The sequence below is a fragment of the Pelophylax lessonae genome (assembly GCF_965119305.1).
Source record: "Pelophylax lessonae genome assembly, chromosome: 3".
Lineage (NCBI taxonomy): Eukaryota > Metazoa > Chordata > Amphibia > Anura > Ranidae > Pelophylax > Pelophylax lessonae.
In genome coordinates, this window is record NC_138770.1 from 112557210 (window position 1) to 112571689 (window position 14480).

At 41.7% G+C, this 14480-nt stretch overlaps 1 protein-coding gene across 1 annotated transcript in view; it reads right to left on the reverse strand.

Moving 5' to 3' along the window:
• The window catches only part of LOC309549147 (adhesion G protein-coupled receptor F5-like), a 199680-nt gene that overhangs the window by 134268 nt on the left and 50932 nt on the right, over nt 1–14480 (reverse strand). Inside the window, exon 2 of the mRNA XM_082249203.1 lies at nt 9352–9477. Within this exon, the coding sequence (XP_082105329.1) occupies nt 9352–9468 (117 nt within the window). The 5' untranslated portion in view covers nt 9469–9477. The remainder of the gene's footprint in view (nt 1–9351; nt 9478–14480) is intronic.

Here is a 14480-nt window from a genome sequence, read left to right on the forward strand (position 1 = left end):
CATGTAAATCAAATGTTATTTTTGTTACTGGTTTGCCTAATCCTCACATTATTCTAAACTAAATTAGCTTTTCTCTACATTCGTGCAGACGTTCATAATGGCTGAACATTTCCAAGTACTGAAAGAAAGCAAAGAATTCAATGTAAATGTCACCTCACACGCTGGGCAATCCGGCTGCTTTCAAACACAAGTGGACATGTTTAATAAACCAATGTGTGAAGTTACAGATAATTATTGATCGCCTACCACTGGTCTGTCTAAATTGATGATGTGATGGGTTATTGCAAAGAGCACCTTCACAATAAGCGTGGAGTGTTGGAAATATGATGAAATCACAGAAGTGTAAGCCTATCCAAAACTAAGTCAGCTTGGTCATCTGTGAACTTCTTATAGCACAACTGCAATAAACATAATGCAGTGGGGAATAAGAGGACAGGGAAGGTAGATGCTCCACCTATTGTTTTCAGCACTTAAAGCCCAATTGAAGCTTTATAAATGATTATTGTAACACACTTAGGCTGCATAAAGAGTAATCAATGTTGGCATCTTTTTTCATTTTTTAACTGTACTATTTGCTGCAGATAGGATGTAAATATTCTGTGCCACGTGTAAGAGTTGAACCGCTGCTCAACTACGAGTGCAGCGGTCCAACACACCCCCTGTCCAATCAACAGTGCTGATATCATCAAAAGTATTTTAATATAAGTTCAAAATATATCTGTTGATACTGCAAAAAATCCAGTAATCTTCTAACTACTTATTATATCTGCCTCTTCTGGACTCTTGTCAGTTCTCTTTGTAAACTACAGAACCTCCCTATATATTGTAATGATGAGGAGAGGGTCTTAACACATGTCTTGTCCAAGGTGGCTTCTTTGTACAATGAGCATTTGAGCATTGCCACCCTAGCATTACCAGATAAAATAATAATAAAAAATAAATAAATGCAGCCACCACACCTAAGAACTAACAGTTTTTGTTTTTACGTTTAAGGCATTGCCAAGCAAAATTTAGTTAAAAATGATTACATACAATGAGACACTGGCTATGTTTACCCTTGGAATCCAGAGCTGTTAATGAGGTCCCTTCTACATGACATTGGTTATACATAACCTTGGAATCCAGGACTGTTGAGGAACACTCCTATGAGACACTGGCTTTGCATATTCTCGGAATTTAGGATTGTTGGAGGGCTCTGCCAACAGACATTGGCTATGTATGTCCTTGGAATCCAGGATCGTTGGGGGTCCTTCAACGAGACATTGGCTATGTATACCCTTTGAATCCAAGACCGTTGAGGGGCCCTCCTAAGACAGAAATACTAGACATACATACTATGCATACCCATGCAATCCAGGTCTGTTGGGTGCCCATCTAGAAGACATTAGCTATTGGTCCACCCATTTCTAAACGTGGCCTTGTTTACAGGTGCGCTTTAAAGGCACGCCTCTCAAAAACACAGGCTATTGTCATACATAAAACTGAGTTTCAATGATCATGAAAATGAATTCAAAATGAACTTTTAAAACAATGGGCCAACATCTGTTTTCCGGCCACACAAAAAGGCCTAAAACTCAACTTTCAGTGTTCCCGAACGTTTTAATTATTGCAGGATGTCTTATGGTTATATGAGATGTTTTTTCAAGCCTAGACCAAACACCGTGGATAAGCAATTATTTATGTCATAAATCTCATAGCCATATATAGAAAAATGTGGACTGTGAGGTTTTGTGTCTAAAGAGAGCCAAGCAAGTGATTGGATTTGATTAAATTAGCTACTATGGAGAAGGCAACAAAATAACTGCAAATCTGACATTCTTCTGCGTTTAGTTATAGATGAAAACAGTCTGAATGCTTTACGATTATGTTCAAGGCAGGGAATATTTTGATGTTACCTCCATCATTGCCCAAATATGAGCTTTATTCAGCCTCAAATCATATACAGATGCAACGTTGTGACAGAAGAGTGTTAATGTAGTAAATGACAATGGGGGGGGGTCAGGACTGGCAGAGAAGGTGCCTGGGAGCCCATGGCAGGCTACCCAATGAAGAAATCGAATTAAAGTGTGTGTAAACCTTAACAATGAACTCTTGTTCCTTCCCTTTTTTGTCTTTTAAATATACAGTTAAAAATATTGTATCTGTTTGATAAGGACATAAAACACATGTTGATCTTGCCAGAAATCTTGGCAGTTGATAGTTACCTGTGCTCTCTGCACTGTTATCAGTTATGTACAAGAGGACAGAGGGAGGTTTCAGCAATCCTGTTCGGTTTCTGTTGTCCCAATGTAGGACAGTAAGCAGAGATGTATAGTAACTAAGTAGAACTACTTCACTACTGTACTTAAGTACCAAAAGGCGGTATCTGTACTTTCCTAGAGTAGAATTTTTTTCTCCTACTTCCACTTTTACTTCACTACATTTTTTCAATGATTTCGATACTTGTACTCCGATATTTTTTTTTTTGTGCTGCATAGTTACTCGTTACTATTATAAAAATTACCACTGCCAGAACAGTAGATGGCAGGCTTCATGAAGCTCAAAACATGTGTATTATCAGCGCATACGAAAATAAATGCTACTGTATGTATAAATAAAAGCTGCATTTGAAATAATAAAAAACAATATGATGTTCAAACTTTTGACTTCTTTCTTTAATAACTACATAACACAGTACTTGTACTTTTACTTTCAGTACTTGAGTAGCAATTTTTTTTTCAAAACTACTGGTACTTTTACTTTCAGTACTTGAGTAGCAAAATTTTTTAAAAAACTACTTGCAATACTTAAGTACAAAAAATGTTGAATACTTTAGTACTTCTACTCAAGTCACTTTTTGATTGAGCACTTCCACTTCTACTCAAGTCACTTTTTGATCGAGCACTTGTACTTTTACTCAAGTATGGGTTTTGAGTACTTTATACAACTCTGACAGTAAGTGAGCATGGTCATTTTAGGGCAGGAAGGGATTACTGGCAGAATTACCAGGAGAAAATAAAGGAAAACAAGTTTGAAAATAAGAGGGCAGCACATATATCCACATATGCAAGTACTTCACACTAATTATGTACCCTGTGCACTGCACTCCTGACTTCCCGGCAGAGAATTACTACCAAATATAAGCTGTACGACCCTGTACAACTGTGTGCATGTACCTGAATGCAGTCACTTCATCTAAGAACTGGTAAATTGCAAAATAAATATGTTTTTCAGGTTTAAAGCAAAGTTCCACCCATTTTTTACATGTCCAATCATTGAAATGCCCATCCGCAATGCCTTCTATAAATGGCAATATTTTTTTTCATTTGCAAAGATCTTATTTTTAATTATTTCCTGCAGCACTTCCGAGTGCGACCACCTAGGTATATCGGTGTCATATATCCCAGGAGTCCATGGGAATGACCTATTACTGAAATCTTGCACAATTTCCTTCTGGGATGTCCTCTAATAACAGGTCGTAATGGGGTGGGAACTTCCGCCGATGCCGTCTTTGCTATGGCAATGTGTCAGGACAAAAGAGCGCCGTGAAGTGGCATTACTGCTCAGGCGGGCGATCAGGAGGTGCATGCTGCACTGAATCTCGGAAATAAATACAAGAGCGCTTCAGATGCCCACAGCAGAGATGAACCATTCCTGCTTTCTAGATCAAGTTAGTTTTAAAAGGTTTAAACATAAAATAAAAAGACCACAATAATGTCATTATCTAAATGTTTTTATTTGAAGTGGACCCAATTAAAGCGGAGTATTTAAAAAAAATTAATTGGGAGACTGGAACTCCGCTTTAAGGACGGGGAGGGGTGTGCATAGGGAAGAGTCTGCAGTAAGGCAGCACTCCTTGGTAGGTCATTCTTGCTTTAGCAGCAAGTTAAGGAGCACATGCTGGGAGGCAGAACGAATGGGAGGCCATATCAGATCATCTTCTGAGCCATATGACTGTCAAAAAACAGAGAGGTTAAGGCCCTGAGTAACGCCCCTTGTGCATTGGGCCGCAAAGTTGTAGTGTGTTCCTGCTGTCATTTTAGTGCATCTGAGAGGGACAGATGCAGCTTCCAGCCATGCTGCAGGCAGCCTGTCAAAGTCATAGCAGGCTGAGGCTGGATGGGCTACGGCACGGGGCTCTGAAGGAACGGCACGAGCGGCTGTTCCTTCAGAGCACATGCGCCAGTGACGTCACTGGCTGCATGCAAACTAAATATCTTCTAAATGGTACATGTTTAGGAGATATTTACAGTACCTATAGGTAAGCCTTATCATAGACTTACCTATAGGTACAAGTTGCAGAGGAGGGTTTACTTCTTCTTTAATTGGGTCTGGTAGGTGTTATTTGCAAATGCTCATAGAGACTTTGTAAAGTATATCTGCATTTTGTTCAGTGTCACTGTTACCTTAATGAAGATAGTCCTCATGAGCCTGTGAAACAGGTCTAGATCTGTGACTATATAAAGGTCATGATTGAGCAATGATTAAGTGCTGGTGACATCCAAATGGTCTGAATTATGAGAAAATGTGCTATATGTTATCCAAATAACCTTAGCATCCCCAAGTGAAAGCATAGCTAAACCTTATGTAGCACCCTCCTAGATAGGTGCTAGAAAGAGAGTACAGTTTTGGATCTTTTCTGCTTACCAGAGAGATTGCCTATCTATATTGTTCTCTGCCTACCAGAGAGCAGGATCTGCTAGTGAGGTCTGCATATGGTGATCAGGTGCAGCTCAGTTTGTCTGAAGTAATTCACACTGGTCCAATAGGGAGGCATATTGGACAGTGGAAGAAAACCTGACAAATGAGTGCACAGGCATTTTGTACAGCCCTGGTGATTGGCAGAGGAAAGTGCCTCGGGGCATGCTGGGATACTGTATAAATGCCAAGGGCACGTGTACTCGGGGTCTTTTCTGTTGGAGAGCGGGGTCCCAGAGGGAGAGGGTGCCTGCCCCTCTAGTGTAGATGTTGCCATACGGCCTCAGGTGGTCGACCTGAGGGCCTGAGAGTTTCAGAGGAGCTGAACCCAGAGGTCCTGCAGATCTGACTGAAAGGGAGACACTGGAAAGTATCTGATTCTGCATATAGTGAGTACAGATCTGTGTCATGGGGCCTGTCCTGAGAGGGCCATCCCTTCAGCTAGAAGAGTCAGTGGATGGGTGTCAGTCAAGGGGATGCTAGAGAGTGTCCTGAAGATAATGTACTGTAGTTGTATCAAGTCTGCTGCTCAAGAGAGCAGGAAGACTTAACCTTTCCATACAAGTGGCAGTATGGTTAAAGCAGTGTGACTGCTTCCACAAGTAATCTGGTGAGGCCAAGTTCCAAGTTATCAACTGTAAATAGTTCAAGTTGGAGTATCCCACTATCCCTTCTCCCATCCAAGTTCCACAATAAATATAAAACCAAAACCCCTGGACTGTTTATTGAGTAACAAGCCACCTGGAGTAAGGATGGATGTGTGAACTGTTTCTTATTGACTGTCTGCAGGTAATTAGAGGAGGCCCAACAAGTCATCATACAGCAAGCCCTACGGGGACAGTGCTACACTTATTTAAAAGGTAATATATTGCATCTTACCAGTCCTTAGATGTAGTGGCTGCATTCGTTTTCTTCTTTATTTTTACATGGTGATCCTGCCAGTAACAAATTTCCTGTCCTAGGGTGACAACACTACGAAGGAGCACTGTTGTCAGGGAAATGGCCATTGGAGAGCTGGCAACATTGTTGCCAGTAATGCTAATGGGCGCTCTTGGCGCATCTGGAGCATCCCTGTATGCCCTGGCGTAAGAACGGCAAAAGCGCGTACGCAACGGCACAAAGGGGCGAACATGCATACACAATGCGTTGCAGACACAGTCTCCTGCTGGACTATAAAAGGTTGGCTGTGGGATCCTACTCATTGCTCGATTATCATCAGCTTTCCTGTGTTCCTGTGCCTCCTGTATTCTGCTATTGGATCTCCTGTTGTGACCCGACTTGCAGTAAAGCAAATCTCCTGCGCTTGAGAAAATATGACGGAGGGAAGAGAGATACTTCAGACACAGGTGTAAAAAGCCTATGGTCTTGCTGCCCCCCATTAGGATCAAGGGTATCCAGAATCAACTGAGAAAAAGACAAAAGAAAAGGGGCACACCGACCTAGTGCATTACCACTAAAACCATTTATTAAAATGTAAAAAGTATGTAGTATACTCACAAAGCATGTACACACATTAACATAATGTACATAAAATCTCCAAGGAAGCCAAGGTCCCACACGAAGCTGAATGGCATGCAGTGTGCCGTATGGGGCTGCTGTGGCTGGGCTGATGCGTTTCAGGGGCGAGCCCCCTCCCTCAGAGCCAGAAAAGTTTCTGCTGAGGTCCTGCAGAGCTGACTGAAAACTTTTCTGGCTCTGAGGAAGGGGGCTCGTCCCTGAAACGCGTCAGCCCAGCCACAGCAGCCCCATACGGCACACTGCATGCCATTCAGCTTTGTGTGGCACCTTGGCTTCCTTGGAGATTTTATGTACATTATGTTAATGTGTGTACATTCACACCTGCTTTGTGAGTATACTACATACTTTTCAAATTTTAATAAATGGTTTTGGTGACCCGACTTGCTCCTGACTCTGCTTTATCTCTTCTTCCTGGTTTGACCCTTTGGCTTCCTCCACCAACCTCGCTCCTGTTTCCCTTCCGTGTATGACCCCCTGGCTTGCTTAAAAAATATCTCTCTATTATTCTGTCAGTCTCCTGTGCATGACCCTGGCTTTCACTACTGATCCCACTACCTTCTCCAGCCCAAGACCTCGGCCAGTTCCTGTCTCTTCTACCAAAGACTTACCCTTGGATTGCCTTCCAGTGTTTGACCCTCTGCCTGAACTTACCACTGCACAATATTGCGTAGCCCACCCGCCCCCCCCCCCCAAAGCTCTTTACAGACATTCACCCTGCTGTGCTTCCAGTTCTTCCAGCACGCTCCTGGTGTCCTTCGGATCTACCCACCTGCATCTAGCTGGTAACCTGTGCCACTTGGGGCGCTACACCTCCTGTACCATCTTCAGGGGTGTGCCGCACTGAGCCGCAAGGGGAGCCCTCTCAGCACCTCGGCCTCGGATCAGGTATCTGACAAGTGTTGTCACTCTAAGGCAGAACTACAGAACATTTCCCATTTTTACAAGTTCTTAAAGCAAAAACAGTTCAATTCACCTTTACCAAGGGTTTATTCCTAAGGCCCCTTTCGCACGACCATTCTGATTAGGTCTGCCTGTCAGTTTTTTGGGCAGACCTGATTAGAGAGTTTATTCATCGTTTTGGATCGGCAGGTGTAAATGGATTGGACTGCATTTACTGATCAAACACAGACATGTTATCTGCCCACTCTGAACTGTTCAGCAGTGGATCTGTGAGTGCATCCCCTGTTGATTGGAACACAGTCCGCCCCATGTAAAAGGGGCCTTAGTGACTCACTGACCAAGTATAACCATGTGTATGCTTAATATTCTGACAGCTGTATGCACTTACCGGTTCCAGGTCAGTGACACACCAGGTAGAAAAGTAAGAATCCGGATTACAGCTCTGGACCTTGAACCTACAAAAGTAAGTCGGTCCTTACAAGCCCCTTTTCCTATTAGTTCAGACCTCCAGTTCCATGCCTTCATTGAGTAATAGTGACAAAAACATTAGAATGCTGGAATGGGTACCTATAACACTGGTTTATTAAAGTGTATCTAAAACCCTAACTTTATTTTTTATATATTGGATGTAGGGGTGGCAAGGAGTTAGAACCCCTGTAAAGTTTTAATTTTTGTCAGTGTCCCCGTTAAGTTCTGTTTGTCATCATGAGCATTATTACCAGGACAGATGCAAGGGAAAATCCAAGATGGGAATCTTCCAATGGGAACACCGACCATAGAGACAGATATCTAAGAAATCTTTTGAACGTTGCATTGAGGACACCTGTCTTGGTGACAACTATCTGAAGGATTTTCCTCCATTTGGAGAAACTCTCACTCACTTCCTATTGTTTACAGGACAGGACATAAAAAGGAAATGTCACCATGTAAAAAAAAAAAAAAAAAAAACAAACAAAAAATAGACCTTTTACCCGTTTCCTACTCTATACAACATAAGAAAAAAAAAGTTTGGCTTTTGGTGTACTTGAGGCTGGGTTCACATATGTGTGGCTGCAGGTCCCCGCATGGGGTCCGGTGCGTTCCTGTTCACTGGTTCAAGTGTGAATCAGGTAAAATTTTTGCCTGCACTCGCACCTGAATCAGACCTAAACACGCACAGGACCCTTTTGGCATGTGGACCACGGCTGCCCCGGACCTGTATGAACCAACCCCATTGAAAGGCAGATACACTCGCACGCCATGTGAATTGGATGCGGGGAAAACGTATGTGAACCCTGCCTTAAATTCCCTTCCATTGAGTTGCTCTTCCAAAGTATAGCTCATGTCTAGGTATAAACTGATCCAGCCACCGGTCATTTTCTCTTCTTGCTGTGTTACCCTCTCTGATCTCTGAACCTCTCTGTTGGATCTCTGTCTGTTTTTTTTTTTTTTTTTTTTTTTATTTATAATAAAAAGTAATTTTTTTTTTTTAATTATTTTCTATTGAATTTTCAAAATGTAACAAACAGAGGAATACGTTCAGTATTACAGTGACAAACTGCACGTTCAAACATGTACCAATCAAACGTTGAAATAAACAATATGTGTTAAAACATGGTAAGTGGAAAAAAAGGGGGGAGGGGGGGGGGGTGGAAGTCCGTCATCCATAGATAGTAGGCAACGTGGTTTTGGGAGGTGACCTAGTTTGAGAAGAAGAAGGCACAAGAGAAGGCACAATAAATGGTACAAGAGATCCCTAGAAATAGCGATTAACACATGAACCATATCACATAGTAATAGCAATATTTGCTGAACCATTATTGTTAGAAACATTATGGCATTTAGATCTCTGTCTGTTTTTAATTGTGATGAAAAGTTACAATGGCCAATAAGAGGATTAGGTGGTAAGGGGGTGAGGCCAAGCTTTACCAAAATTTAGAAATTGCATACAGATTTAGCTGATTATATTTCTGTTTCTACACATTGATTGGGCTTTTTTTATTTCTATCATAAAAAAAAAAAAAAAAGTTTATTAAACTTATTGAAAAGGTTCCAGAGTAGACAAATAGCAAAGGTCAGTCATATCATATACCCTGACATATACCATCCTAAAAGAATGAAATACAAGAATTAACTCCATATCATATACCACGACATATACCATCCCAAAAGAGTTTAGTTCAATTTTTTTTATTGGACTTTAACACTGGAAGGGTTGTACGGGTTTGTGGCAGAACGCTGCATGAACAACATTTAGTGTTACTTGTTGTCACTCACCAAAAGAGACAGCAACTGCGAGACCCCCCATGATTCCAGAGTCCCATTAGTCGGCGTCACTCCAGCCGTCATCAGTGTCAAGATAAAGATCCATACAAAACGCATCTTGTGCCTCATGCCACAAATCTGAAACAGAGGAGGGAAATTATTTTTATTATTTTTATGTGAAATCATTTTGGCTGTCATCATGAATCTATAAAGTACATTTAAAGTCAAAACTTAGCTAGGGTAGAGATTGGTTTAAACCCCTTTTTTTTGGGGGTGTTTATTTTTTTTTTATTTCACTGTGTGCCACTGGAAGATTCCACTTCACTTCTTGTCCCAGAGACAAAACGGGAAGAGAGAGGAAACTTCTCTAAAGCAAGAGAAATCTCCAGTGGTCAGTAGAACAAGGGTTCCCATTGGAAGATTTTTATTCTTGTTCTAGTGACAACTGGAACATTTCAGATTTCATGATTTCGTCCCTGATAACAGTGATCCCCCAGACAAATACAGACAGAAAATCTTCCCAGTGGGTTCACAGACAGCTATAAAAAGTTCCCCACCATATCCAAAGCAAAATAAAATGACTTTAGATACATTTTAACTTTTCATATACTACTGCACGAAATATTGTCTACAATATACTAGTGTGCAGTGTACTAAAACCATACCTCCCAACTTTTTAATATGGGAATGAGGGACACCTATTAGCAAAAGTAGTTAGGCACAGGACACGCCCCTGCCACACCTTCTTAAAGGAGAATTATATACAAAAAAGATTAGTTAAACCCAAAAGTGCTTTTTTTTACCAATACTATTCCTTTATACTTGCTTTTGAAATTTACAGATGCAGCAATTATGAAATTGGATGAAAGGTTTAGCACTGGGAAACACTTTTTGAAAGATAAAAAGTGCACTTTAGGAGGAAAAATGAGGATTTAAAGAGGTACAGAGGCACTTTGTTCCAAATCAGGGGCAGTCCCTCGAAATCGGGGACAGTTGGGAGCTATACTAAAACCTTTTATACAGTGTACTAGCACCATATAAAACAATTGCTAACCTGAGTACATGAGCTGCAATGGGTTAAAATGAATAGGTGTGAATGGGCTATTAGAAATGCTTCCATGACATGGTTTTGTGGACCCCTCTGAATTTTTCAAATAGAATGTCCAGCATGTGTTTCCTATTTTGTGCCTTTATGTAATAGAAAATCACAAGAACAAAGCAGAGAAAAACTGATGAAGGGGGGAGTGTTCCTTCTCCGACTTTTTCAGCTGCGTGTGTAATCTGAGTTTCAGTTAATTAACTTTGCTCTTTGTATTAATCACTCTTTGTATTAATCCCAGGCCTTTGTTCCACAAGCCTGTTTTTTTTTCTGGTAGGCTTTTGAAAAACAGCCTATTGTCCTATCAGCTGGAAACAGTAAATTTGAAATAGCCATATATAATATTTGATATTTGAATAGATAAAACATGAAAAAAAATGTATATACTTTTTTAATACCAAAAAAATGCATAAGTAAAGAAATAAATGTGAAAAGCACAGAATACATTACATTCTCTTTCTGCAAAGAGTTCTGAGCCATTTATGTCACACGTTGAGATGGGAAGACATTAAAAAGACAGGTTTCTGCATCTCCCACAGCCAATCTATAAGATGTAAGGATGTCCCAAGGCCAAACAGACCTCATGTAAACGAAGGATCAGAGCAGTTTATATAGCATCTCTCCAGAGTGTGACTTAAATCTCCATACGCTGATCTATGATGTCCGAAGACAGCTCATTATACAACGCCTGACTCTTTTCCTCTAAAAGAAGGACTGCAGAACAGGAAAAGTTTATTGATTCAAGAAAACTCTTCACCTTATAAGTATATATATATATATTATTTATCCTATATCTTTTTTTCCATGGTCACTGTCTTCCACTTGGTGTCTATGGCTCTACTGGAAGTAAATTAATGAAACCTGCCCCTTCTCTATTGTTCAGGCTAAGAAGCAATTTCCTTATTGTTAGTGGGGTCAAATCGACAGTCATTTTCTTACAGAGTGATGAGAAAATTCAAAGAAGCAGTATCAAAATTTTTTCTTGAGCGAATGAAGAAATGTAATTTTTTTTAATATACATTTATTCCAAAATCAAATTTTAAAAGCAAATTACATTTTAAAGAGGAAGTAAACCCTCCTCTGACACTTTTACCTATAGGTAAGCCTATGATAAGGCTTACCTATAGGTACTGTAAATATCTCCTAAACATGCACCGTTTAGGAGATATTTACCTTACATGCATCCAGTGAGGTCACTGGCGCATTCGCTCCGAAGGAACGGCCACTGGTGCCGTTTCTTTAAAACCCCCGTGCCGTGACCGTCGGCTCCTGCGCACGTGCGCGGGAGTGACGTCACCGCGGCTCCGGCCAATCAGATGACCGGATGCCGCGATCCCGGAAGACGGGCGACTGGACATGTCGCCCGTCATACAGGTGAGCGGGCGGCACGGCGGGGGCTCGTTCTTAGGTAAGTATTTCATAATGAGCTAGTATGCGATGCATACTAGCTCATTATGGGTTTCTCTTTCAGGTTGCAGCAAAAAAAAAAAAAAAAGTTTCATGGGTTTACAACCTCTTTAACTATATATGTCAAGCCATTGAATATACAAATAATGTGTTTACCAATGTTCGCAGAAATATTTATGTGAATGGTTGTTCGGGAATCTATTAGTGTATGGTCAGCCTTGCTCTCCCACTGACACCCCCATTGACCGTCACTCAAAAATGCAAGAAAAAAATGATTATTGTCTATAGGGCTTGTTTACACTTATGTGCAACGTTTAGTATCATATCATGCGTTTTTGGCCCCAAGACTTCAATGAGAGAGTATGAAAAACATATTAAAAATGGTCCAATATGACAGCAAAAAAAAAAACACATAAAATGCATGAAGATGTAAACATTGCTATTAATCTCTGTATTTACATATATATATATATATATATATATATATATATATATATATACAGTACTGTGCAAACGTTTTAGACAGGTGTGAAGAAATGATGTCACGTAAGAATGCTTTAAAAAATATATATATATTGCCTGCATCCACAGAAGATCTGTGGTTAGTTCTCCAAGGTGTTTGGAACAACCTACCTGCCGAGTTCCTTCCAAAACTGCATGCATGTGTACCTAGAAGAAATAATGCTGTTTTGAAGGCTAAGGGTGGTCACTCCAAATATTGATTTCATTTGGATTTCTCTCCTGTTCATTTAAAAAAATAAACTATTAACACATCTATTTTTGAAAGCATTCCTAATTTACAACATTTTTCACACCTATCTAAAACCTTTGCACAGTACTGTATATATGCATTTTTATATCACAAATTGATATATATATAATATAATCACTCAATAGCCAGTGTTTACCTAATAACCCCTGTACTCACCACTCACAAAGTACTACCAAGTACAGGATAAAAATGAATACTCCACATTAAAAAAAAAAAAAGGGAAATACATGTGAAAATGAATATACAATTGTGAAATTATAAACAATACAAACAGAAAAAAGAGTCATTCAGATGCTAATAATGTCCAAAGAAATGATACAAAGAAATGACATACCCCTCTGGGACTGTGGTCTTTGTCTTTGTATTGCTTTTAATTATGACATGGCTTTTGTTTATACATCACCTTTTGACAGTAAGTTATATTGTGTCATACTGTTAGGAACACTCCCTGTGTACACTGAAGTGCTGTCATGAATCTGCCAGTTAAGAGTTAACTTAGTGCAGACTAATTGCACTAATTGGCAAAAGGCTGGCCTATTTAAACACCACAGCAGCACTGAGCCATTGCTGTCTTGTCTGCAGCTTTACCTGTACTTCCTGATCCTGAACCTGCTGTTTCCTGTTGACTTCCTGATCGACCTCCCGGCTTGTCCACTACTTCGTCTGCTTGCTGCCCGCCCTGACCTTGGCTCGTTCCTGTGACCACTCTCCTGCCTTATCCTTGTCGGCTTATCTGCTTCTGATTCTGGACGTGTTCACCTCCTGGTGGGGCAACCCTGGGGACCGCGACCTGGTGTTAGCTTGCAGCGCAGTCTATCCCCACCACCAGGGGCTCTAGTGAAAACCAGCTAGCACTTAGACTCCGCACCTCAGACTAGCCCGTGTCTACCACCAGTGTGACCCGTCCGTGTTCCTGTTGTACCAGATCCCACGAGGCTACCTCTGCACGTCAGGCTCAGCCACCAGCACCATTACAGTACAAGACAGCCATGTCGGAGCCTGCAAGAGGGGCCTCTCCTCTGGACGAGATCTGCCAACACTTGGCAGCATTGTCGCAAACAGTCAAGTCGCTCCAGGACAGCTATGTGCACTTGGAGGAACGCATGCACTCTGTGACTAACCCGGGGATCCCTCCTGTTTCTTTGGTACCCCCAACTTCCACGACACCAACAGGTTCGGTCTCAGGACCCACAGTGGTGATGCTACCACCTGAACCCAGGGTTCCTACACCAGAGCGATTTTCAGGAGATCGGGACAAATTTAGGGCGTTCCGTAACGCATGCAAACTTTATTTCTCACTGCAGCCAGGGACTTTCTCCTTGGAAGCCACCGAGGTTGGATTTGTCATCTCCCTACTCTTGGATGAACCCCAGTCCTGGGCACACCGACTTCTTGAAGAGTGCAGCCCACACCTAGACTCCTTGTCTTCCTTTTTTGGTGCCATGGCTCAATTATACGATGATCCACAGCGCACTTCCACAGCGGAAGCTGCTCTTCATGCACTCCAGCAAGGCCGCAGAGCAGTAGAGGAGTACGTCTCGGATTTTAGACGGTGGAGTACTGATACCCAGTGGAACGACGCAGCGCTGCGTCACCAGTTCCGCTCAGGCCTATCTGAGGGTCTGAAGGACGAGCTAGCCCGAGTTGGCATTCCAGACTCCCTAGAGGCATTGATTTCATTGGCTATCCAGATAGATCGCCGGCTTCGTGAGCGCCGTGCGGAAAGGTCTGCCCAGCACCCACGCCCGTTCTGGATGATGCCGCGGTTCGCAACTCCGGCTCATGTCACCTCCACCAGGCCCATTCCGGCCAACCTGGCTCCTGCTAACTTCACACCAGATGCCCCAGAACCCATGCAGGTTG